A 25456-nucleotide genomic window follows, 5' to 3' on the forward strand; every position below is an offset into this window, starting at 1 on the left:
CAAAGTGCCATGCGGAACGAGGAAAAGTTGACAGGCGACGATGTCACCTGGTTGATCCTTACACGTCGAAGACGGAGAATCCAGGTGAGTCCTCAGCCTGGCATGTAACCCGCCTCTCCGACCACGCCTTCTGCGGCGCTTCCTGAATTACATCGGTATTCAGGGACAGGCATTAAGCTGGTTTAAATCCTACCTGTCCAATCGTTACCATTTCGTAGATTTAAATGGAGAGCTATCCAGGATAATGCTAGTAAATTATGGCGTATACTGCTTTTTACAATATACATGCTTCCATTAGGAAATATTATTAGAAGGCATGGAATTAGCTTCCATTGTTATGCTGATGATACCCAGCTATATATTTCATCCAAACCAGGCGATACAGCTCAATTAGCTCGCATAACTGAGTGTGTTGAAGAAATAAGAGATTGGATGACCCATAACTTTCTGCTATTAAATCCTGATAAAACGGAGATTTTGCTCATCGGCCCAAAAAATAGTACACAGAAGCTCCAGCATCTCAGCCTGCATTTAGACGGTTGTTCTGTAACTACTAGTTCAACGGTAAAAGACCTGGGAGTTATTTTAGACAGCAACTTATCTTTTAAAAATCACATCAATCAAGTTACAAAAACAGCCTTCTTTCACCTTAGAAATATTTCTAAGCTAAGAAATATGTTATCTATATCTGATGCAGAGAAGCTCGTCCATGCGTTTATGACCTCTAGAATAGACTACTGTAATGCATTACTAGGTGGATGTCCTGCATCATTAATAAACAAGCTTCAGTTAGTTCAGAATGCCGCAGCAAGAGTTCTTACTAGGTCAAGAAAATACGATCATATAACCCCAATCTTATCGTCCCTACATTGGCTTCCTATTAAGTTTCGAATAGACTACAAACTACTGCTACTCACTTATAAAGCACTAAATGGTTTGGCTCCCATGTATCTCTCCAGTCTCTTAACACGCTACAATCCGTCACGCTCCCTGAGATCTCAAAACTCTGGGCTTCTAGTAGTTCCTAGAATAGCAAAGTCCACTAAAGGCGGTAGAGCATTTTCACATTTAGCTCCTAAACTCTGGAATAGTCTTCCTGACAGTGTTCGGGGTTCAGATACACTCTCCCAGTTTAAGTGTAGATTAAAAACATATCTTTTTAGCAAAGCCTACACATAACACACATCACGCACATCACATCACAACCTTGTGCTCCAGAACATCTGATCACATGCACATTATCAACTTGTGCTGTTAATATCATGAACAGCAGCTACGCTAATTCCTCTCCACTGCTTCTCTTTCTCTCCCCATCCCGAGGCTTCCTGAGGTTTGGCCAGCTCCAGTCACGTCCCACCTCGTGAAGATTATGGACCTATGGATGATCATGGAGAAGTAGATGCCGAGTGTTTAAAGGCCCTGGCATGGAGAAGCTGATGCTGGATCTATGATGATCACAAATTGTTCTGTATTGTTGAAAGATTTATGACCAAACTTTTGATGTCACCCATATGAGGATGGGTTCCCCTTTGAGTCTGGTTCCTCTCAAGGTTTCTTCCTCATATCATCTAAGGGAGTTTTTCCTTGCCACTGTCGCCACGGCTGCTCATCAGGGACAAACGCACACCATTCACCTTCACTGTTGTTTTCTGTAAAGCTGCTTTGAGACAATGTCTGTTGTGAAAAGCGCTATACAAATAAACTTGACTTGACTTGACTTGACTTCCTGCCCGGTAGCAGACAGACAGGGCGTCTCAGGAAAGGAGGAATTAATGTCAACAGTGGCGGTGGTGGTTTAAAGGACTGGGTATTCAACAGGCGATTGGGTATAAAACCCAAATCCAGCAGCGTGGTGCGATCATATACAATAAACGATGAGACGGTAGCAAAAACAAACATGAAAAAACAGAGGAGCAAGTGGCAGGCCAAACACAGCGGCGCCATCTTGGAAACCCTTGATACTGCAGCACGCGTACTGCTCGGTAGGTCGCACATGCTCAGTATCAACAATTCGTTGGTATCAGTAGTATGTCGGACGTGTCGGAAAGGACGGTTCTTGATCCAGTACTGGTGACTCGAGAACAGCAGTATGTGTGCTGCTCGGAATCGGCAGGTATGCGCATGCTCAGTGATGATCACTTGTTCAGCAGCATGTTTCAGTTTAATGTGTGTACTGTTGGAGAAACTAGAGAAGAACCCCATTCTCATGGATATTGATTTATTTTGAGTCGGATAGATGGTCATACACATTCAAAAGTGAGTAACTTGAGTAATTTTGTTGATTAGTGCTGATTTGAGACGCGAACTGTTTTGAACGATTCAGTCCGATTTGGTGAACCGGTTCGACCGGTTCACTAAAAAGAACCGATTCAAATGAACGATTCGTTCACGAACCGGCCATCACTAGTATGGAGACGGAGGATCCGCTGTGGCGACCCCTAATGGGAGCAGCCAAAAGAAGAAGAAGAAGAATTTGATCTGAAATGTATTTCCCTTTAAATTTTAGACACACTGACAAACTGTTAATTCTTCTCTTTTCCCTGTTCATCTTTAAATGGACTGCTTCTATAACTTCCTCCCCATCTAGATTCTTTTTTAATTCCTCCACATTCACTCATACTGGAACTTTATTTATTATACCCACCATTTCTGTACTACAATCATATAATTTATTACTGTCTGCTTTCCCACTGTTTTTAGTTTAATGGCTTTGTTTTTCTGCTCTTCATTCTTGCAAACTATCAGTAAATTGCTTTTCCAAACACTATCTCGCCTATAAATGTTTTCAATTCCTATGCCAATGGCATTGGATTTACTCCTGAAACTCCTTCCTCTTCTTTAAACTTCAACATTATCTTAAATTAATTATTTACCTTATTTCTTCCATCTCCTTCCTCACTAGCTGACAAACTAATTTCTGATCCTTCCCTCTTACTTTTTTGATACCTTCTTTCCTGTTCTCCCCTCCCCTCTGTGTCTATCCTGCTTCCATATCATCTTCCTCTTCTCCTATATCTTCCACTCTTCCATTCTCAGTTCGATTTCCTCGAGGCCTATTCTTATTATTTTCTTATTTTTTTCGTGTTTTTTCGTATTTTCGTATTGTTTGAATCAGCCGCCATCCCAGGATCCACTCACCAGCAGCTTTACTTAATAGAGAAAAAAAAAAGGTTTCACAAAAAAGTTTTTTTTAAATTAAAAGTCATAAAATGTTTGCTCAGTGCTAAATGGAAAACACAAGTATTGTTGTTTTAATAGCTCTGCTGGAGTAATTAGACCTGCTGTTCCCTGCCACCATTAAATTCCAGTTGCAAAAGCATAAAATATAGTCGCCAGTTAGTTCTCCCTCACTAATCTAATAATTCTTGTGACAGATTGGCCAGGGTTTTAGGCATTAGGAAGAAAAATATCTGTGGATGAGGCATCATGTGGAGATTGCTCATGCTGAGATTGGGGATTTCCACTTAAAGCATTCCTTAGGGCATTCCTTAGGGCATGCCTTTAACAAAATGAGTGTAATTTGCCTAATCCAGCCTAGCATTGTTTTAAAAGGGTGATTGTATGTCACAGCCTCTCTAAATATATTTCAGTCTGTGTGCTAAAAACAGACCTCAACTAATGTGATAACTCCCTCAGGCCAGATTCTTTCCTGCTTCAAAACTGGTTTGACATGTTTCAGTAGTGGTCTCTATGCTGGGATTAACCCCAGCATAGTTCCATAGTGATCACTTAGCACTTCTTTTCCACCAGGTGGACTGTGTGTATGGTTGTAAATTCCCTGGAGAGGTAGTATGGCTAGCATTTTAAAGTCATGAATTGCATCAGCTACAAATAGCAATTTTGCATCATTCAGCGTTTGTTTAAACACACAAAACAGGTTTAACCACACAGTGCTGTAATCTGAAAATTGTTTGCCAACCAAACAAATAATTCTGCATCTATCTATGCTTAGAGTGTTTGCCTTTTATGTTTCAAACAACTAAATAATAAAACTCTTCTTAAAAAGCAAATTGCCTTCACATGACTTTGAAAAAAAGTCAATTAAACAAATAAAAAAAGTGATTACCAAATCATTTATTTTTCTGATCTTCAGTGGTTAAAAAAGCCTTAACAATTCAAAACCTCTCTTACAACTTTCCCCAATGATAATAAAATCTGTTTATTAAAATGTTACTCTATGTAGGCACTAGAAAATATTTGTGTTTTATTTTACAAATATCTCTGTTTGGCAGGGTCATAGTCTGTAAGAAGAATATCCAGGTTCATTCTGACAACAAAACAACACAGCATTGTGGTTTCTAAAGATATGCCATGAATCATTTGCCATTTTTATTGTGTTTGTGTGTGCGAGAGATAGAGAGGCAGAGAGGGGAAGAGAAAGAGAGAGACATGGAATGCCCAGCTGTTCATTTATTTCAAGTAATCTTTTTTTAGTATATTACTAGTCAAATATTCCTCCAAATGTACATGCACTTTATGACATACACACACAGAGATTATCAAGGTTCTGCACAGAATCAAATGTTCCCAAATAAGATTTTATTTTTTAAATCTACATATTTGAAAGAATATGGCCCAATAACTAGTGTTCCCCACTACCAGATAGGTGAGGTCACCGTTCTGAATATTCTAGTGCTTTTTCTACGCCAGTAAATCTATTTCACAAGCACATACAACCTGTGTTTTCCAGTTTTCTAAACACAGAATTACGCAGACAGCATTACCGGTATGACTTTCATTCTCAAAAATGCTGTGTAGTCCTTATTACTCACTGAGTAGATTTGCCATCCTGTTACTTAGTCTGGGAGTTCTCAGTCATGATCCACTTTAAATTAGAATTTTATATCCACACAGACATTCAGACCAATATTATTTATTTATGATAAACTTTCTTTTAAATCTTTTTTTTTTTTTTTGCTTTCTTTCATACTCTTCTCTATTCCTCTCTAATATTTATTTTACTTCTCTGGTGTTTCAATGGCCAACCCACACTTTACTTCCTCTGGAATACGGGAGGCTTGTTCCTCGGATACAGGCCCTTCCCGTTTGATTTCTGTAACAACTTCTGAGTAGGTAACTTCTGAGGTTATCTTCTTGCCTTTTGGTGGAGTCACTGCAGGCTCTGCCTCAGCACCCTCCTGGCCCTCAGCAACAGCACGCTCTTTCTTTAGTTTGATGGTGGGAGCTTTCTTCGCAATGTTTTCCTTCAGCCTCCCTCCACTCTGACGCATCTTCTCCCGCTGCTCCAGAGGAATTATCTTTTCACCCAGGGTGTTGATCTTTGTGCCCAAAGTCTGTCCTGTCTTGCTTAGGCTCTCCTTAGTCTTGTTGAGGTTCTCCCGTGTTCGAAAACGGGTCTTACTCATGTTCTCTTTGGAGAAAGCTGCTCTGATGTTGTCTATCCCTTTCAAACCTGACTGCTTCAGCCGTGCTGCTCTTGATGACTCTGCCTCTTCCACAACCATATACTCTTCATCAGATGAGAGGTCTGCAGGGATTTCATAATCATCCGGCTCCACCTCAACATTGGCCAAACCTGCATCCTTAGGGGTTTTTGTCACAGCCACTGATGGAACCTCAGCCTCACCCTAAAGTAAAAGACAGAAAGAAAGAGAACAGAGAGAAGAGAAAAAGGAATAAAATATAGTTCTTGTTCATTTAGTATAAAAATACAAATGATCTGTTTGTATTTCTGTGTAGAGTATACATACCTGAAAAATGACCACTCTGAACTTGTTCCTCGTGAGAAGTTCATCTTGCGTGGTCTCCACTTTTTTCACACGGACATTCTGCTTCTCCACACGTGAACGCACCTCCTTCACATGAGCACTTACACGCCGGGCCTTCTGCAGCAACTTGTCCACGGTGGTTGCTGTGGCACCATGGTTCTGGACCAGTTTAAGCAACTCTGATTGGACTGTAGCAACAGATGTCTCCAGCTGATGTTGGCGTTCTTCCATTCGCTGCTGGCTGGCTTGCACGCCATCAATGATAGTGGAGACACGTTCCAAAAGAGACAGGATGGACAGGGCAGACACTGGCTGTCCAGATTCATCTTCAATGCCAAGTACTATGTCTCTACTCTTCTCCATTTCTGGCAAATTTGTTCACACACTCAAAACAACTACTGATGGTTAAAGAGAAGCTAAGTCATTAGCTACACATTAATGCCAGTAAGCAAGAGATTTACAAGCCTGTGAGACTGAGAAAGACTGACTGTCCTGATCTGTTCTGCCAGAGAGCCACCAGTCTGACTCATGCCCCCTACTCACACACCCCACAGATATAAATAAGTACAGCTGTAAGAGGACACGGGCATTTAGGGAATCACTAGAGCAGGGAAACAAATTAGAAAGTCCTGGTAGTTTAAAATGCTTCAGCACATATACAAATGCATTTTATGTGTATTACACTCAGTATGATTGTGTTAATAATGTATTGATCAAAAGTGTAACAGTTCTACATACAATTTTCTTAATGTGTGTATGCTTGAGCTGTTAATTTGGCTGCAGAAGCAGTGCCCCACCCTCAGGAATATATAACTAATTTGCTTGAAGGCAGCAGGTGCAGTTGTCTCACGGAGGGTAACATGATCGCATAGGCATTTCTGCACTGACATTTACAGACTACACATCCCAATATACCCCGATTGTGATATCAGTGTGATATGGGGCTGCAACTTAATTTAAAAAAAAGTGATAGTGTCACATAAAATTTTTTATATATTTATGCCTCTGCCTGTCCTGCTGCAGATGAAACCTTTAAATATTGGAACTGATTTAACCAGGGTCACGGTTGAAGTTAGGTCAAATACCTTTTACATTTTAAATAGCTTTTCTTCATGGCTTTCTTCCTGTAATACATAAAAAGTATTCTAAAACTACAGTAAATTATCCTTATACAAGTATACAAAAATTACACTAAGATATTAAATCAAAATATCTATGCCTTCAAATAACAAGACCAATATTCTGCAGACCAAGTGATACTACACAGAAATGATACTGTCCTTGTCATTTCATGGATGCCATAATGAGTCAGGGAGGATCCCACCTCGGCTAACACATCTCTGTGATGCTGATCCCAGGTGTTCAAATCCAGTTTGAGAACCTGGCCAGCAGGAGCCAACTCTGCTCTTCAGGACTGCTTTGAATGCACTAACTGAGACATGTTTAGACAGGCTGCAACCAACGGCGACTTCACTGACTGGAGTACACATCGTCAGTGACCAGCTACATCAGCAAGTGCATCGATGATCTCCAAGACCATCACTACACATTCCAATCAGAAGCCGTGGACCGCAAAGGTGCATGTGCTACTAAAGTCTAATGACTCTGCCTTCAGAGCAGGGGACAAGACGGCCTTTAGAACAGCAAGGGGCAAACTGTCCCTAACCATGAGAGAGGCAAAGCGCACACAAGCCAAGAAAATCCACAGCGATTTTTAAGACAGTGGAGACACCCGGTGCATGTGGCAGGGTATCCAGGCAATCACGAAATACACTACTGAACTTCACCTGCCTGTGAGGTGACTCCTCCCCCAGATGCGCTAAACGACTTCTATGCCTGTTTTGAGGTGCAGAATGTGGCGGAAAGGAAGTCCACTCCTCCTCCGTGCTCTGTCTAACCACAGCCAAAGTAAGAAAAGAGTTAACCCACGGAAGTCTGCTGGACCAGACAACTTTCCTAGCAGAGTGCTCAGGGAATGTGCATAACAGCTAGCAGATGCCTTCACTGACGTCTTTAACATCTCCCTGAGCAGCACCGTTGTTCCTATGTGCCTCAAGACAACAACCATCATCCACATGCCGAAGAAGTCTACAGACTCCTGCCTCAATAACTACCGCACAATCGCACTCACACCCATCGTGACGAAGTGCTTCGAGAGGTTCGTCATGAGGCACATCAACACCCAGCAACCACCCGCACTAGACACCATGCAGTCTGTGTTTCGTCCAAAATGTTACACGGACAATGCCATTACTACCCTCCATCTGGCCCTCACCCACCCAGACAATAAGGACACGAATGCTATTCATCCAGTCTCCTGCTGTTCACTCTGCTGACTCACGACTGTATAGCAACGCACAGCAGGAACTACATCGTCAAATTTGCTGATGACACGACTGTGGTGGGTCTCATCAGTAAGAATGACGAGTCAACATAAAGATAAGGTGCAACAGCTAACAGCCTGATGCAAAGCCAACAACCTGTTTTTCAACATTGACAAAACTAAATAAATGCTTGTTGATTTTAGAAGAGCACAGATTGGCCACTTTCCACTGATCATCGATGGATCCTAAGTGGAGATCGTCAGAGCACCAAATTCCTTGGTGATCATCTTCACCTGGTCACTCAACACCAGCTTCATCAGCAAGAAAGCCCAGTAGCATCTTTACATCCTGAGAAGTCTGAGGAAAGCCCCTACAGAGGGACCATCCTGCGCAGCTGCATTACTGCCTGGTTTGGGAACTGCACCGGCTCGGATTGCAAGACCCTACAGTGGATTGTGAGGGCAGCCGAGAAGATCATTGGAGTCTCTCTCCCCTCCATCACAGACATTTACACCACCACATTTACACCACCTGTACCATTAGGAAAGCAGGGAGTAGATCTTTCTCTTATAAAGCACCACAGTTATGGAACAGCCTTCCAATCAGTGTTCGGGACTCAGCCTCAGTGTTTAAGTCAAGGCTAAAAACTTATTTATTTAGTCAAGTCTTTTATTAGTAGATTCTTCTTAGGTGAATGGGCAGATCTGGAAATATCATGGATACATGGATACATATAGTGTTTGGTGAACTGGGATATTTGTATGCTGTCGTCTCCTCACTTAACTCAGGTTTGTTCATGGTGGTGTGGTGGGTCGGCTTTTATCCCAGAGATCCCTCTTGTCTGTGTTACCTTCTAGTTCTCCCATTTAGTTATGCTGTCATAGTGAGTCTTGTGGAGTCCCCAACCACACAGTGTCCTTAACTTTCATACAACAATAAGGATACATAAATAGATTGTGTCCTTAGTGTTGTATGAAAGTTAAGGACACTGTGTAGTTAGGGACTTACTCAATACTCACTATGGCATCCTTCTCTTCCTGTCACCCCTCTTCTCTCTCTTTTTTTCGGTCGAGTTAAACATGCTCCTGAGGTTCCAATGACCACTGTTCCGGCCGCTCTTCCCTCTGCGGATTTTCCCACTTCGTCCAGGCCTGCCTCTGGATAGTGTCTCTCTTCAATTGGAGGCCACTCTGTGCAGCTGGGGATGGTTTCTCATCAACGCCTTGGGTGGTTCCATGAAATTCCGGAGTAAGAACCGGAGCTTTGAGGATGGATTTGGACTGTAGTTGTTGTCAACAGTCTGCTACACAAAACAACAGTCATCCCCAAGCCATCAGGCTCTTCAACACACAGAACTGAATGGGTGTTCTTCTGAAAGCTTCTCCTCTCTTCACAGAGAAACGCTGGATTTTTTTCAGAGTGACTGTCGGGTTCTTAGTCACCTCCCTGACTAATGCCCTTCTCCCCTGATCCCTTAGATTGGACAGGCAGCCCTCTCTAGAAAGAGTTATTTCAAGTTATAGAAACATCTCAAGGATGATCAGTGGAAACAGGAGACATCTGAAGTCAATTTTGAGTGTAATGGCAAAGGCTGTGAATACTTACTGTATGTACATGTGATTTTTTTCATTTTTTATTTGTAATAAATTAGAAGATTTTAAACAAATTTCTTTTATGTTGTCATTATGGGATATTGTTTATACAATTGGTGGGAAAAAATTTAATTTAATCCATTTTGGAAAAAGGCTGTGACATGCCATAAAATGTAGAAAAAGTGATGAGCTGTAAATACTTTCCAGATGCACTGTATTTCAAATCACACCTATGCCAACATTTGTTAATTCCCTTCACACATACTCTCAAATGTCTATATAATTCAGTTTGAATTACGGCATGCCTTTTAGTACAAAATTTCTCAAAGAATTTTCCCCTGTACACCTGATTAATAACAGTTACCCAATCAGTGAGTTATGTGGAAACAACACAGTGCATAAAGTCATGCAGATAGGGCTCTTTAAATCTTTAGGTAATATTCACCTAACATTTCAGATCTGAACAGAAATATGTGATCTCTGTGATTTCACCAAAGTATGGTTTTTGGTAGCGGTAGGGCTGGTTCAAGTATTTTTGAAAGATCTGGTATTTTCACACACAAAAACATCAATTACCCCAACCACTTTGTGTGAAATCCAACTTAATAGTGACAAAATTAATAATACATGTCAAAAGTATACAGATAATTCACATTATTTATTTGTAGATATGTAAGAGATGATTGCTGCATAAAGAGGCCAGAAATAAAATTCATATTGAAATGTAACAATGCAACTAGTATTAACCCCTTGGAACAGCCAAAATCTCAAAAGAGGAAAAAAGTTCCTGTATGGATAAATGTAAAACGTACAGATTGTACACGTAAAGACAGACATGTTTTTAGGGACATGGAGTAAGTGCTGCCATTAAAAGCTCCATTTTGTAAACAAAGTTCCTGCCCTCCATCTTGCTCCAGTGCACTTCCTTATATGGTCCTCTCAAATAATTCCATTTCCCATCCTGCAACACATCGCTTTTAGGGAGATCTTTAGCCTGGCAACGTGGAAATTGAACCAGAACCTTAAATCCACTCTCAGGTCCATTCCGTACTGGAGGGTAAAAATAAATAAATAAAAAACACGAGTTTGATTAAAAACAGAAATTCTTATGGTTATAATTGACAACATTAAGATGCCTGAAATAGTGAATTTCTGTAGTGTCCACATAATGCAATTATGTAGTCCAATTCTGATGCTCACGTGCCCACTTTGACCAGCCTTGGTGTTATTATAATTGGGTTTAATATATAATTATTTCCCCCACTGTATACAATAATACATTAAAAAGTATACAATTTCAGGGGGTACAATGATCTTTTAAAAAATTAGTTATTCTTTTAACATCATTCACACCTAAAAATGTTATTTCATCTTAATCCAGCTTTTGCAATTTCCTGCAGGTGCAGGTCATTATTTCAATGCAAATGCAGCCAGAGTAGCTGCTCAGAGTAATTTTTCTGCATTTGCAAGAAGATGCCTGATTTTTTACCTCTTAAGATTGGCAAGGGAATCTAGGGTCTTATACTACTCAGAAGCTCGAATTATCAGTAACATTATTTTTATTAATTGTCTAATTGGGTTTAATAGGAATCTCTTTCCTTACTGCACACACATGAGTTGCAAACTGGAAAACAATGAGGATATTTGCATGTACCTGAAATGGCGTATGCTCCATTTGGTGATGCTACAGTAATGGCAGATGCATTGCCAATGCTCTCGATGGCTCCCAGTCCCACATGATTACTGAAGCTTAGCACGTGCCAGCCCATTACCTTTGCCAACTGCTGCACTGCATGCACCTGATGCTGAGACATCTGTAATACACCCAGGCACACAGCTAAATAAATTCTGATTTATAGATCTTGCAAAGTAACAGTAACTTAAAAATCTTACGCAAACCATTTTAATGTTATAATTATTATAATTTTATATTATAAATATAATTGAAACAGCTGTTGATTTATTCGGTGCTATATACAGTGAGGAAAATAAGTATTTGAACACCCTGCTATTTTGCAAGTTCTCCCACTTAGAAATCATGGAGGGGTCTAAAATTGTCATCGTAGGTGCATGTCCACTGTGAGAGACATAATCTAAAAAAAAAAAATCCAGAAATCACAATATATGATTTTTAAACTATTTATTTGTATGATACAGCTGCAAATAAGTATTTGAACACCTGTCTATCAGCTAGAATTCTGACCCTTAAAGACCTGTTAGTCTGCCTTTAAAATGTCCACCTCCACTACATTTATTATCCTAAATTAGATGCACCTGTTTGAGGTCGTTAGCTGTATAAAGACACCTGTCCACCCCATACAATCAGTAAGAATCCAACTACTAACATGGCCAAGACCAAAGAGCTGTCCAAAGACACTAGAGACAAAATTGTACACCTCCACAAGGCTGGAAAGGGCTACGGGGAAATTGCCAAGCAGCTTGGTGAAAAAAGGTCCACTGTTGGAGCAAATCATTAGAAAATGGAAGAAGCTAAACATGACTGTCAATCTCCCTCGGACTGGGGCTCCATGCAAGATCTCATCTCGTGGGGTCTCAATGATCCTAAGGAAGGTGAAAAAACAGCCCAGAACTACACGGGAGGAGCTGGTCAATGACCTGAAAAGAGCTGGGACCACCGTTTCCAAGGTTACTGTTGGTAATACACTAAGACGTCATTGTTTGAAATCATGCATGGCACGGAAGGTTCCCCTGCTTAAACCAGCACATGTCCAGGCACGTCTTAAGTTTGTCAATGACCATTTGGATGATCCAGAGGAGTCATGGGAGAAAGTGATGTGGTCAGATGAGACCAAAATAGAACTTTTGGGTCATAATTCCACTAAACGTGTTTGGAGGTAGAAGAATGATGAGTACTATCCCAAGAACACCATCCCTACTGTAAAGCATGGGGGTGGTAGCATCATGCTTTGGGGGTGTTTTTCTGCACATGGGACAGGGTGACTGCACTGTATTAAGGAGAGGATGACCGGGGCCATGTATTGCGAGATTTTGGGGAACAACCTCCTTCCCTCAGTTAGAGCATTGAAGATGGGTCGAGGCTGGGTCTTCCAACATGACAATGACCCGAAGCACACAGCCAGGATAACCAAGGAGCGGCTCTGTAAGAAGCATATCAAGGTTCTGGCGTGGCCTAGCCAGTCTCCAGACCTAAACCCAATAGAGAATCTTTGGAGGGAGCTCAAACTCCGTGTTTCTTAGCGACAGGCCAGAAACCTGACTGATCTAGAGAAGATCTGTGTGGAGGAGTGGGCCAAAATCCCTCCTGCAGTGTGTGCAAACCTGGTGAAAAACTACAGAAAACGTTTGACCTCTGTAATTGCAAACAAAGGCTACTGTACCAAATATTAACATTGACTTTCTCAGGTGTTCAAATACTTATTTGCAGCTGTATCATACAAATAAATAGTTTAAAAAAAATCATACATTGTGATTTCTGGATTTTTTTTTAGATTATGTCTCTCACAGTGGACATGCACCTACGATGACAATTTCAGACCCCTCCATGATTTCTAAGTGGGAGAACTTGCAAAATAGCAGGGTGTTCAAATACTTATTTCCTCACTGTGTGTGGGTGTGTGTGAGTGTGTATATATATATATATATATATATATATATATATATATATATATATATATATATATATATATATATATATATATATATATATATTACACACACAGCCAGATGCTTGTTTATAGATACCCAAAAATAACAGTTTTAAGCAGCATTGGTTTTTTTTGTTAAATGTAACAAACAAATTATATATTTCACCAAAACAACATAGAAAAACCTTTTTTTTGCATCTTACACTTGTCTCGGCTAGCTTCATAAAAAGATCATATTGGAGCCAAGTCAGAGTTCCTACTATAAATGTGAGCCTTTATTTTAGCTTATTATATATTTATTTATAATTGTATATCAATTATCATTTAGTTACTAGATAACAAATAGATACATGCTATACCAAGACATGCATGTATATTGACTACTCTAAAATATAATCAAGATTTATTTCTATAGTACTGTCACTTGAGAACATATACTAAAATGGTTGCTGAAATGTGACGGGTGTATTTACTTTTGTGAGATAGTGTGTATGTATATACAGGTGTCTCAATTTATGTATTTATCTCAATAAATTAGCATATCATTAAAAAGTTGATTTATTTTGGTAATTCAATACAAAAAGTGAAACTCGTATATTATATAGATTTGTCACACACAGACTGATATATTTCAAGAGTTTATTTATTTTAATTTGTAATTATTTTGGCTCACATTTAACAAAAACCCACCAATTCACTATCTCAAAAAATTAGAATACTTCATAAGGCCAATTAAAAAAAAACAAGAAGAAGTGTTTTTAGTGAATTGTTGGCCTTCTGGAAAGTATGTTTATTTACTTTATATATACCTAATACTTGGTAGGGGCTCCTGCTTTAATTACTGCCTCAATTCAGCATGGCATGGAGGTGATCAGTCTGTGGCACTGCTGAGGTGGTATGGAAGCCCAGGTTTCTTTGACCGTGGCCTTCAGCTCATATGCATTTTTTTTCTTTTGTTTCTGGTTTTCCTCTTGACAATACCTCATAGATTCTCTATAGGGTTCAGGTCTGGTGAGTTTGCTGGCCAGTCAAGCACATCAACAAATTGGTCATTTAACCAACTTTTGGTGCTTTTGGCAGTGTGGGCAGGTGCCAAATCCTGCTGGATAATTAAATTAGCATCTCCACAAAGCTGGTCAGCAGAGGGAAGCATGATGTGCTCTAAAACGAAAAGACGACTTTGGCCCACTGAGCAACAGTCCAGTCCTGTTTGTCCTTTGTCCAGGTAAGACACCTCTGACGTTGTCTCTGGTACAGGAGTGGCTTGACACAAGGAATTAGTTAGTTGTAGCCCATCAATATGTCTGTGCGTGGTGGCTCATGAAGCACTGACTCCAGCTGCAGTCCACTCTTTGTGAATATCCCCCAAATTATTGAATATGCTTCGTTTAACCCTTTTCTACCACATTTATCTCTTCCATTAATGTGCTTGGATACAGCACTCTGTGAACAGCAGCTTCTTTAGCAATGACCTTTTGTGTCTTACCCTCTATGTGCAGGGTGTCAATGACTCCCCCAATGATTGTGTAGCCTGAACCAGACTGAGACACCATTTAAACGCTCAGGAAACCTTGGCAGGTGTCTGAATTTAATTAGCTGATTAGAGTGTGGCACCACGTGTCTCCAATATTGAACTTTTTCACAATATTCTAATTTTCTGAGATACTGAATTTTGGGTTTTCATTAGCTGTAAACCATTGTCATCAACATTAAAAGAAATAAACACTTAGAATATATCTCAATAAAGCTTGTAATCAGATAACAGCTGTTGAATTTTCTGTGTTGCTCCTGTACCTTGGTCAAAATGGAAGATTTAGATGTATTTTTTACCCCATTCGCTTCTGGGGAAACCAGAATTTGACATGCAATAACCTTACAATAACCCTTACTTCAATAACCTGCACAAAAAATACAGATTTTGTACTTGTGCTAAAACAATTTGTTTACTAAATTATTTCATACAAAATGTGTTACAATAATATATCTTATGTTGCATCTTATACACTGTGTGTACAATTATTGGGCAAGTGATTATTTTGACCATATCATCATTCTATCCATAATTTTTCAAGTCCAAGCTGAATAAACTTGAATGCTTATTGGATTTAATGCATATCAGGTGATGTGAATTTGTGTTATGATGGAGGGTGTGGCCTAAGGAGATCAACACCCTATATCAAGGTGTGCATAATTATTAGGCAGATTCTTCTCCTCAGGAAAAATGGGCCCAAACAGAGATTTAACTGACCCTGAAAAGTAAAAAAAAAAAAAAAAAAAAAAAAAGTATTTCACGGGGATGCAACACTCTTGAAATATCTAGGATATTGGGGCGTGATCACAGAACCATCAAATGTTTTGTAGCAAATAGTCAACAGGGTCGCAAGAAACGAACAAGAAGAAAAGACTCAAATTAACCGCCAAAGATTTGAGAAGAATCAAACGTAAAGCTACCAGGAACCCATAATCCTCCAGTGCTGCTATATTCCACAACTGCAAACTACCTGGAGTGTCAAGAAGTACGAGGTGTTCAGTTCTCAGAGACATGGCCATGGTAAGAAAGGCTGAAACCCGACCACCTCTGAACAAGACACATAAGTTGAAATGTCAAGAATGGGCCAAGAAATATCTGAAGACAGATATTTTAAAGGTTTTGTGGACTGATGAGATGAGAGTGACTCTGGACAGACCAGATGGATGGGCCCGTGGTTGGATCAGTAACGGACACAGAGCTTCACTTCGACTCTGACACTTTGATGCCAGCAAGGTGAAGGTGGGGTATTATGGGCAGGTATCATTAAAGATGAGCTAGTTGGACCTTTTCGGGTTGAAAATGGACTCAAAATCAACTCTCAGAATTACTGCCAATTTTTAAAAGACACTTTCTTCAAGCAGTAGTACAGGAAAAAGTCTGCATCTTTCAGGAAGACTTTGCAAGACAACGCTCCATCACATGCATCAAAGTACTCCACTATGTGGCCAGTAAAGGCCTTAAAGATAAAAAACTGATGACATGGCCCCCTTCTTCACCCGACCTAAACCCTATTGAGAACTTTTGGGCCCTTCTTAAGCAGGAAATGTACAGTGAAGGTAAAGAGTACACCTCTCTGAACAGTGTCTGGGGGGCCGTGGTTGCAGCTGCACAAAAAAGTTGATTCTGACCAAGAAAGAGATATGATCTGATCAAGAAACTGACTGACTCCATTAATGGAAGGCTTGTGACTGTTATGGAAAAGAAGGGTGGCTTTATTGGTCACTGAGGTTTTCTTTTTGAAATTTCAAAAATGTTCTTTTGTAAATTTTGAGTTTGTTCATTATTCTCACTTTAACAGGTGAAAATAAACAAGTGAGATGAAAAAATCTTTGTTTTTCATTTAGTTGCATAACAAATCTGCACACTAATAGTTGCCTAATAATGGTGTACATGTAGATATTCTCTTAAGAAAGCCAAAACTTTTAATACTTAAATGTTCAGGTTTAAGGGTTTGTTAACATTTTGGATTGACCAAGAGCATTGTAGTTGCACAATAACAACATTTATTCTCAAAAATACAACTTGCCTAATAATTGTGCACACAGTGTAATTGTGATTAGATTCAATTCAATTCATTTTTATTTGTATAGCGCTTTTAACAATGAACATTGTCTCAAAGCAGCTTTACACAGATAATATGGTGATTAAAAGTGAATATGTTCTTTATAAGTAAGTTTGTCCCTGATGAACAAGCAGGTGGTGACTGACAGTCGTGCAATATATTAATACATGGCGTGATCAACCATTTCTATCTTTCAAATTTCTAATTTCGAATAACTTATTGTAACACTATATTTTGTTTAGCACACACTTTATACCATTATAACTTAAATAAATATCTATTTTAAAACAGTATTTACGCATAAAGCATTTTTTCTCCAACAACTGGTCATAATCTGTTCAGTAAACATTATGGGATTTTTTCTAACAACCAGGTAATAAACACCAGCTCAAACTCTGTGTGAACATAATAATGTAGGTTAAAAAAATAATAAAACCTTTTCATTCATTTTGAGAAGGTTTTTAAAGGTAGCTAAAAAGCGGACCTTTTTTTGCGCACATCAAATACAACTTTAGTCATTAGGTATTAAATGTTTAAAAATGATATCTAATATACATAACTAACAAAATGAATGCAGATATTGAGCGCCTGTGGGTCTGTATTTACCTGCGACAGTAAAAAGTCCTGCAGCTCTTGCTCTTGGTGGGAAAGAGTGATGACACGACCATCTCTGTGCACAACTCTGATCTGCTCCACTCCAATGTTCAACTGTAGCTGGATAGACCTGAGAGTAACATGTGTGAAAACACAGGTGGTTGAGGTATTGAATACTTGTATTAGGTTTGAGAAACTAAAAGCACAAAATGACAAATATCCAGGCAGGCTTGATGAGATGATGATGAAACAAAGTACTGCTGCCTGTCAAACATCTTGAAATTCTGGATAATTAAAAAAGAATTGTGCAGTCATGAACTAAGAAACATCTAAGTCCCCTGTTCAATGTTCAAGGTCAAATGAAAAAAGGCTATAGGATGGATTTGACATGTGCCACAGTGTGTTCTTATGAGTAGCATAACATTAAGCAAGCATATTTAAAAGCAGATAGTTTCACACTTACAAAGTTCCTAACGCTGCCACTACCCCTGTATACTACTATGTCTAGTGCGGCTGCCTAGTATGCTAGTATTAAATGGAAATACTACAATGCAAGCATCAAGTGTGTCTCATTAGTAAATTCCACTGCAATATTCAATACAACAATATTCTCTCCCATTCATTTTTTTTTTATTATTTCTATTAATTCATTACTAACATTAGTATATGCACAAAACACATATATACATCTATGTGAAATCTGACTGAAAGTTGAGTGTTAGTTCGGGAATCAGGATCTTCTCTTACTTGCAGATTTGCTCATAGCCTTGTGAGGTGATGAGCACCTTGACACTGGACTCGTAAACATCGTTAATATTGGACCAGTGAGCCTGAATTTGAGGATCCTCAATACGACTTGCCAAGCTGTCAATAGTTCGTGCCGTCCTGAAAGACAAAGACTATAGTATATAAGCTTCAACAAATGTACAGTGTGTATATTGTTGTAGTTCATGCATCTGCATTACCTGCTCCTAAGGAAAATATGTTTGGCTTGTTTGACGATTTTCTCCAGCAAGCCCTCATTTTGCTGCAGCAAGCTGATCTCTGACTTATCATAAGCCATTGGTCCAGCCACCCGCAGTCGCTTAGGAACAAATGGAGCACTTGCAGGGTGTGGCATCACAGAGGAGCTCAGGGTCTGTTTATGAAACTTGACACAGAAATATAAAAATAAAAAAAATCTTGTCATTAACCTAACCACTTACAAGAGCATTACCGTCTGTCTGTAAGTGTAATCATGTAGATATGCTTATCCTTTATTTGAAGCCTTTACTTAGGACAATACTTGAAATACACCTTATGTATGTACTCAATTTTAAATAACTTTGAGTTAAAAACATTGTGCATGTATATATTTTCCTAATAACTTGGCACAGCATTTTATGTGGAAATTGTTTTTTGTGTACCTCTCTAATAAGTTGGTGCAGGTTGTGTTCCAGCACATACAGATGGTCATCTGGTTTATTTTTTTCTGGTGAAGCTCTCTGGCTCTTCTTATCCGTAGTAGAGTGGCATAATGAGATGGAGAGCTGAAGACCTAAAATTACCAACTGACTGTTAGCTACATACACAAAGCAATGCAAACACGCAACCTTGAATAAGACATAGCTCTGAACTTACAAATAGTACAAATACCTATAGCCAAGCATATATCATTATTATAAGCTTCACTAGGCACACTTCCATGGAGCATTGTACGGTAATCGGTTTAAAAGTCCAACCAGAGAGAAAATGCTCCATATAAAAACCTCAATCGGAATAAAAATGCCCAAACCGAAAGAAATTGTAATCGGTTTGAGAGGGGTGGAACAAACATTTTTAATAAACCGAGCAAAATAAAAATTCTACTATGTAAATGCTTTAAACTGATTACTTGCAGAAGATGTACACTAACTTTTTTTTTTTTTACTGTGCTCTTGTGAACACCGAACTGATTTGCCACAACACATTATTCTGCCCAGCTTCAGAGTTTGTATAAACCATGCATAATTAGGGGAATCGGATCAGGTCACTAAATACAACCAATACAACTTTTTTTTTTACCAGGAAAAGGCTGAGATATGATCTGGTTTTTGACGACAATGTGTGGTATATGGGACTTTATCTGCACTGCCTCCCGAGAGAGCTGAGCAAATATCTCCTTACATAGCAGCACATTCTGAGCAGCTTCCAGCTTTAGATGCCAAGCTTGAGAGCCTAAAAAAATTGGGGGAAAAAAGAACAGAAGACATCAGTTTATTGAAGCATGCAAATTTGTTGCATTTGGGAATCTTATTGTGTGATCTGTGATTTATATCCCCAATTTATGTGGGTTTGGTAGAGGTTTTTCTCAGTACCTGACTTAGCTTTGGGTGGCTTCCTGAAAAGATTGACTGTTCCCAGGTCCCCTATATCAGCAGACTGTTTCTGAATAGAAACCTGTAAAATTATAAAGCCACCACAAAATGCAATTATGCCTTTGCAATATATAAGTATGCCTTGTGTTAAACACATCATTAGATCTTTACCTTAATGTATGCAGAGCCCTCTAGGTCACTTGGTATCTGGACATTGAGTGGACAGTAATCATCTGGAATTTTCTTATCCAAATCAATATCTGTATTTTTAATGACCTCAAAGGTGCCATGATGAGTAAACATCGACCCTGTAAGGATAATTGGACATTAAGATATACCTTTATTCGTCCCACAGTGGGGAAATTTGCTTCAGAGCACTCCCCACAGTGGGGAATAACTTCAGCGCATGTTAATATCTTCGCTTAATAATAATCATCACAGTCATAGCCATAGACTCACCTGCACTACGGTAGCTAAGATCTCCAAGGATTTTGTCTCCAACTTTGCGCAACTTCCACTGTGAGCGCAGGTGTAGAAGTTCTGCGTTAAAATCACGCTGACGCCACTGATCCTGACTTTCCACTACAGATTTATTTAACTTCTCTGCCCCCCTCAGCAGCAACTGAGCTGCAGTGGCCAGAGACTTCTTCTTACTGATTAACTGGAAAACTTGAGGGGTCTGGCAAATGACACACATTACCTCTGATGTAATGATGTAAATTAAAATTGTATACACACACATACATACATACAATTGTATACACACACATATACATACATACATACATACATACATACATACATACATACATACATACATACATACATACATACATACATACAGTGAGGAAAATAAGTATTTGAACACCCTGCTATTTTGCAAGTTCTCCCACTTAGAAATTATGGAGGGATCTGAAATTGTCATCGTAGGTGCATGTCCACTGTGAGAGACATAATCTAAAAGAAAAATCCAGAAATCACAATATATGATTTTTTAACTATTTATTTGTATGATACAGCTGCAAATAAGTATTTGAACACCTGTCTATCAGCTAGAATTCTGACCCTCAAAGACCTGTTAGTCTGCCTTTAAAATGTCCACCTCCACTACATTTATTATCCTAAATTAGATGCACCTGTTTGAGGTCGTTAGCTGCATAAAGACACCTGTCCACCCATACAATCAGTAAGACTCCAACTACTAACATGGCCAAGACCAAAGAGCTGTCCAAAGACACTAGAGACAAAATTGTACACCTCCACAAGGCTGGAAAGGGCTACGGGGAAATTGCCAAGCAGCTTGGTGAAAAAAGGTCCACTGTTGGAACAATCATTGTTTTTCTGCACATGGGACAGGGCGACTGCACTGTATTAAGGAGAGGATGACCGGGGCCATGTATTGCGAGATTTTGGGAAACAACCTCCTTCCCTCAGTTAGAGCATTAAAGATGGGTCGAGGCTGGGTCTTCCAACATGACAATGACCCGAAGCACACAGCCAGGATAACCAAGGAGTGGCTCTGTAAGAAGCATATCAAGGTTCTGGCGTGGCCTAGCCAGTCTCCAGACCTAAACCCAATAGAGAATCTTTGGAGGGAGCTCAAACTCCGTGTTTCTCAGGGACAGGCCAGAAACCTGACTAATCTAGAGAAGATCTGTGTGGAGGAGTGGGCCAAAATCCCTCCTGCAGTGTGTGCAAACCTGGTGAAAAACTAGAGGAAACGTTTGACCTCTGTAATTGCAAACAAAGGCTACTGTACCAAATATTAACATTGACTTTCTCAGGTGTTCAAATACTTATTTGCAGCTGTATCATACAAATAAATAGTTAAAAAATCATATATTGTGATTTCTGGATTTCTTTTTTTAGATTATGTCTCTCACAGTGGACATGCTCCTACGATGACAATTTCAGACCCCTCCATGATTTCTAAGTGGGAGAACTTGCAAAATAGCAGGGTGTTCAAATACTTATTTTCCTCACTGTATATACACACACACACACACATATATATATACACATATACATATATATACAGTGGGTACGGAAAGTATTCAGACCCCCTTACATTTTTCACTCTTTGTTATATTGCAGCCATTTGCTAAAATCATTTAGGTTCATTCTTCTTCCTCATGAATGTACACATAGCACCCCATACTGACAGAAAAACACAGAATTGTTGACATTGTTGCAGATTTATTAAAAAAGAAAAACTGAAATATCACATGGTCCTAAGTATTCAGACCCTTTGCTCAGTATTTAGTAAAAGCCCCCTTTTGATCTAATACAGCCAGGAGTCTTTTTGGGAAAGATGCAACAAGTCTTTCACACCTGGATTTGGGGATCCTCTGCCATTCCTCCTTGCAGATCCTCTCCAGTTCTGTCAGGTTGGATGGTAAACGTTGGTGGACAGCCATTTTTAGGTCTCTCCAGAGATGCTCAATTGGGTTTAAGTCAGGGCTCTGGCTGGGCAATTCAAGAACAGTCACGGAGGTGTTGTGAAGCCACTCCTTCGTTATTTTAGCTGTGTGCTTAGGGTCATTGTCTTGTTGGAAGGTAAACCTTCGGCCCAGTCTGAGGTCCAGAGCACTCTGGAGAAGGTTTTTGTTTAGGATATCCCTGTACTTGGCCGCATTCATCTTTCCCTCGATTGCAACCAGTCGTCCTGTCCCTGCAGCTGAAAAACACCTCCACAGCATGATGCTGCCACCACCATGCTTCACTGTTGGGACTGTATTGGACAGGTGATGAGCAGTGCCTGGTTTTCTCCACACATACCGCTTAGAATTAAGGCCAAAAAGTTCTATTTTGGTCTCATCAGACCAGAGAATCTTATTTCTCACCATCTTGGAGTCCTTCAGGTGTTTTTTAGCAAACTCCATGCAGGCTTTCATGTGTCTTACACTGAGGAGAGGCTTCTGTCGGGCCACTCTGCCATAAAGCCCCGACTGGTGGAGGGCTGCAGTGATGGTTGACTTTCTACAACTTTCTCCCATCTCCTGACTGCATCTCTGGAGCTCAGCCACAGTGATCTTTGGGTTCTTCTTTACCTCTCTCACCAAGGCTCTTCTCCCCCGATAGCTCAGTTTGGCCGGACGGCCAGCTCTAGGAAGGGTTCTGGTCGTCCCAAACGTCTTCCATTTGAGGATTATGGAGGCCACTGTGCTCTTAGGAACCTTAAGTGCAGAAGAAATCTTTTTGTAACCTTGGCCAGATCTGTGCCTTGCCACAATTCTGTCTCTGAGCTCTTCAGGCAGTTCTTCAGGCATGATTCTCATTTGCTCTGACATGCATTGTGATCTGGAAGGTCTTATATAGACAGGTGTGTGGCTTTCCTAATCAAGTCCAATCAGTATAATCAAACACAGCTGGACTCAAATGAAGGTGTAGAACCATCTCAAGGACGATCAGAAGAAATGGAAAGCACCTGAGTTAAATATATGAGTGTCACAGCAAAGGGTCTGAATACTTAGGACCATGTGATATTTCACTTTTTCTTTTTTAATAAATCTGCAACAATGTCAACAATTCTGTGTTTTTCTGTCAGTATGGGGAGCTGTGTGTACATTCATGAGGAAGAAGAATGAACTTAAATGATTTCAGCAAATGGCTGCAATATAACAAAGAGGGAAAAATTTAAGGGGGTCTGAATACTTTCCGTACCCACTGTGTATGTATATATATATATATATATATATATATATATATATATATATATATATATATATATATATATATATATACACACATTTATGCCAGACAACTATAAAGTGTCACATTTGAATATTTTACAGTTCTAATAATGCTGGACGTACTGCATGAGAATGTGCAGTTTCTATGTATATCTTACATAGATCTTAATCTAGTGGTTTAGGCTTCTTCCAAATTGAAGGCAGTTTAAAGACTTTAAAGACAACTGTTTGGTTAGAATTTTGCTATGTTTCTGTTCTGACCAATAATTTAATAATATAATTTAATAATAGTAATTACTCTGTCAGGGTCTCTATGACATCCAGTGGCCTACACAGCATGTCCTACACATCATTAAACTGGCTTAGAGGGTTTCTTATTAGCAGCCACATGTTTTCCTTTATAAAACAACATATAAAACCTATTTATTATTAGTTTTAAATCAAATGCCACTTCTGCCATACAAATACCTGTGTAAAAGTTTTTACTATAAAAACAATAATGCATGAGAATACGTGTATTAATGTTAACCTATTCATCCCTTTCTAATCAGAATTACGGTCTGGGGAATATAGTTAATATTAACATTATTGACAAAATATAACAGAAGGCGAAGAGAAAAGGAAGCAGTATATTTGCTTGTATTGTCTCACTTTGACAACAATGGGATCCTGAGAGACTGGATCAAGAGCCATATACTTCTTCTCCTTGATGACACTGAGCATGTCATGGAGCACACACATCTCAGTCAGAGCACTCCGTAGATGATTTCTCACAGAGTCCCACGGCCATGAACAAGGTTGGAATTTTACCAGTCCTATAAAATGTCGGTTTATTTTTTACTGAGACACTTATTAATAGTACACTTAATTCCAGTGTATATCAAATTGGTGATCATAAATGTACTCATAACCCCTACTTACCATCTTCCCCCTCTAGGTCCTGCTTGCTCCAGTCAGATACTCTGCTTTGTCCATTTGGATCCTCTTCATCCGAGTCAGAGCCCTGGCCAAAATCAATGCGCTGTGCAAGCTTTGCAAGGTTTTGTGACATGGAAAGTGGAGGAACATATGTCTCCACTCCATCCAGTGAAACCTCCTGCACCTGCCGCTCACATGATGACTCTATACTCACACGCACTGCAGGTACACCTGACATCCTGTTCTCATTCATTCTGAAAATAAAACAGACAGAAATAGGTAGAGCAGAGGTTCCCAACAACCAGCTCGAGACCCAGTACCATAAACGTTCTGGGGAAATTGTCGATAGACACTATACTGCATTATTTATTGTGCTCTTTAAGGTTCGCTTGGTGGCAAGATTTCAGAAAACAGTTGCAACAAGTTCAGCGAATTAACGTCTATTTAACTGCTGTTTGTGTGTTAAATTCTCAGGCACCACAACTGTTGTTTATTGTAGATCTAGTTGTGTGGTAACTACATATCTGTTGTTAAGTGACTGATATGTACGGTTTAAAAATTTTTTTCTTTGGCTAAAGCAAGCACTTATCTCATTATTTAGTTATTTCTTAATCGGGTGCAGTCCTTGTCACTTACGCTGTACAGAAAATGTTGAAAGTAACAGCAGCTAACTTACCTCAATGTACAGAGATGGCTATCGTTAACCTAACTAGCAACCGGCTAATTCATTCTTAATATTAATACTATTGCCAAAAGAGGAGAGAACAGCGAGCTAATACACATATAAACGTTTAACACTACACAATAACTCAGAGTTATTATTAATATTATTTGTAACCTTTTTATTGAAAGAAAAGGCTAAAAACCCTATATATTCTCTACACAGAAATCTTCTTTATCCGCGCAGTCAACACATTAGTTTCTTCGTGTGTGTTTGTTGAAGGGCAGAACGGTGGGTTTTACTGCCCCCGGCTGGGCCGGAGCGCCCACATCTATCTATCTATCTATCTATCTATCTATCTATCTATCTATCTATCTATCTATCTATCTAT

General features: G+C 39.4%; 2 protein-coding genes across 4 annotated transcripts; both read right to left on the reverse strand.

Moving 5' to 3' along the window:
• Positions 1-4390: 4390 nt before the first annotated feature.
• On the reverse strand, positions 4391-6248 carry cavin4a (caveolae associated protein 4a). The gene is made up of 2 exons (XM_083524803.1): positions 5712-6248; positions 4391-5588 (listed from the first exon to the last, which is right to left on the reverse strand). The coding sequence occupies exons 1-2, from the start codon at positions 6090-6092 to the stop codon at positions 4959-4961; spliced, it is 1011 nt and encodes a 336-aa protein (XP_083380929.1). The 5' UTR covers positions 6093-6248; the 3' UTR covers positions 4391-4958.
• Positions 6249-10284: 4036 nt separating this feature from the next.
• On the reverse strand, positions 10285-25377 carry med17 (mediator complex subunit 17). 3 transcript variants are annotated; one of them, XM_083525750.1, is made up of 13 exons: positions 25243-25377; positions 24408-24658; positions 24138-24301; positions 20254-20473; positions 19966-20102; positions 19795-19876; positions 19502-19654; positions 18865-18995; positions 18424-18608; positions 18206-18343; positions 17471-17588; positions 11300-11459; positions 10285-10695 (listed from the first exon to the last, which is right to left on the reverse strand). In XM_083525750.1, exons 2-13 carry the CDS (start codon positions 24655-24657, stop codon positions 10487-10489), a joined length of 1947 nt encoding a protein of 648 aa, XP_083381876.1. In that variant the 5' UTR covers position 24658; positions 25243-25377; the 3' UTR covers positions 10285-10486. The 3 variants fall into 3 exon arrangements, with proteins under 3 accessions (XP_083381876.1, XP_083381874.1, XP_083381875.1); XM_083525748.1 differs by having other exon boundaries at positions 25081-25369; XM_083525749.1 differs by having other exon boundaries at positions 25041-25352.
• Positions 25378-25456: the final 79 nt, after the last annotated feature.

Source organism: Silurus aristotelis, assembly GCF_946808225.1.
Source record: "Silurus aristotelis genome assembly, chromosome: 22".
NCBI lineage: Eukaryota > Metazoa > Chordata > Actinopteri > Siluriformes > Siluridae > Silurus > Silurus aristotelis.

Coding starts and splice junctions, on each gene's coding strand:
- cavin4a (XM_083524803.1), bottom strand. CDS start 6,092: ATGGAGAAGAGTAGAGACATAGTACTTGGCATTGAAGATGAATCTGGA. Junction 5,589..5,711: donor TCAGAGTGGTCATTTTTCAG/GTATGTATACTC, acceptor CTTTTACTTTAG/GGTGAGGCTGAGGTTCCATC.
- med17 (XM_083525750.1), bottom strand. CDS start 24,657: ATGAATGAGAACAGGATGTCAGGTGTACCTGCAGTGCGTGTGAGTATA. Junction 18,996..19,501: donor CATATCTCAGCCTTTTCCTG/GTAAAAAAAAAA, acceptor TGGTAATTTTAG/GTCTTCAGCTCTCCATCTCA. Junction 18,609..18,864: donor TGCACCAACTTATTAGAGAG/GTACACAAAAAA, acceptor TTCTGTGTCAAG/TTTCATAAACAGACCCTGAG.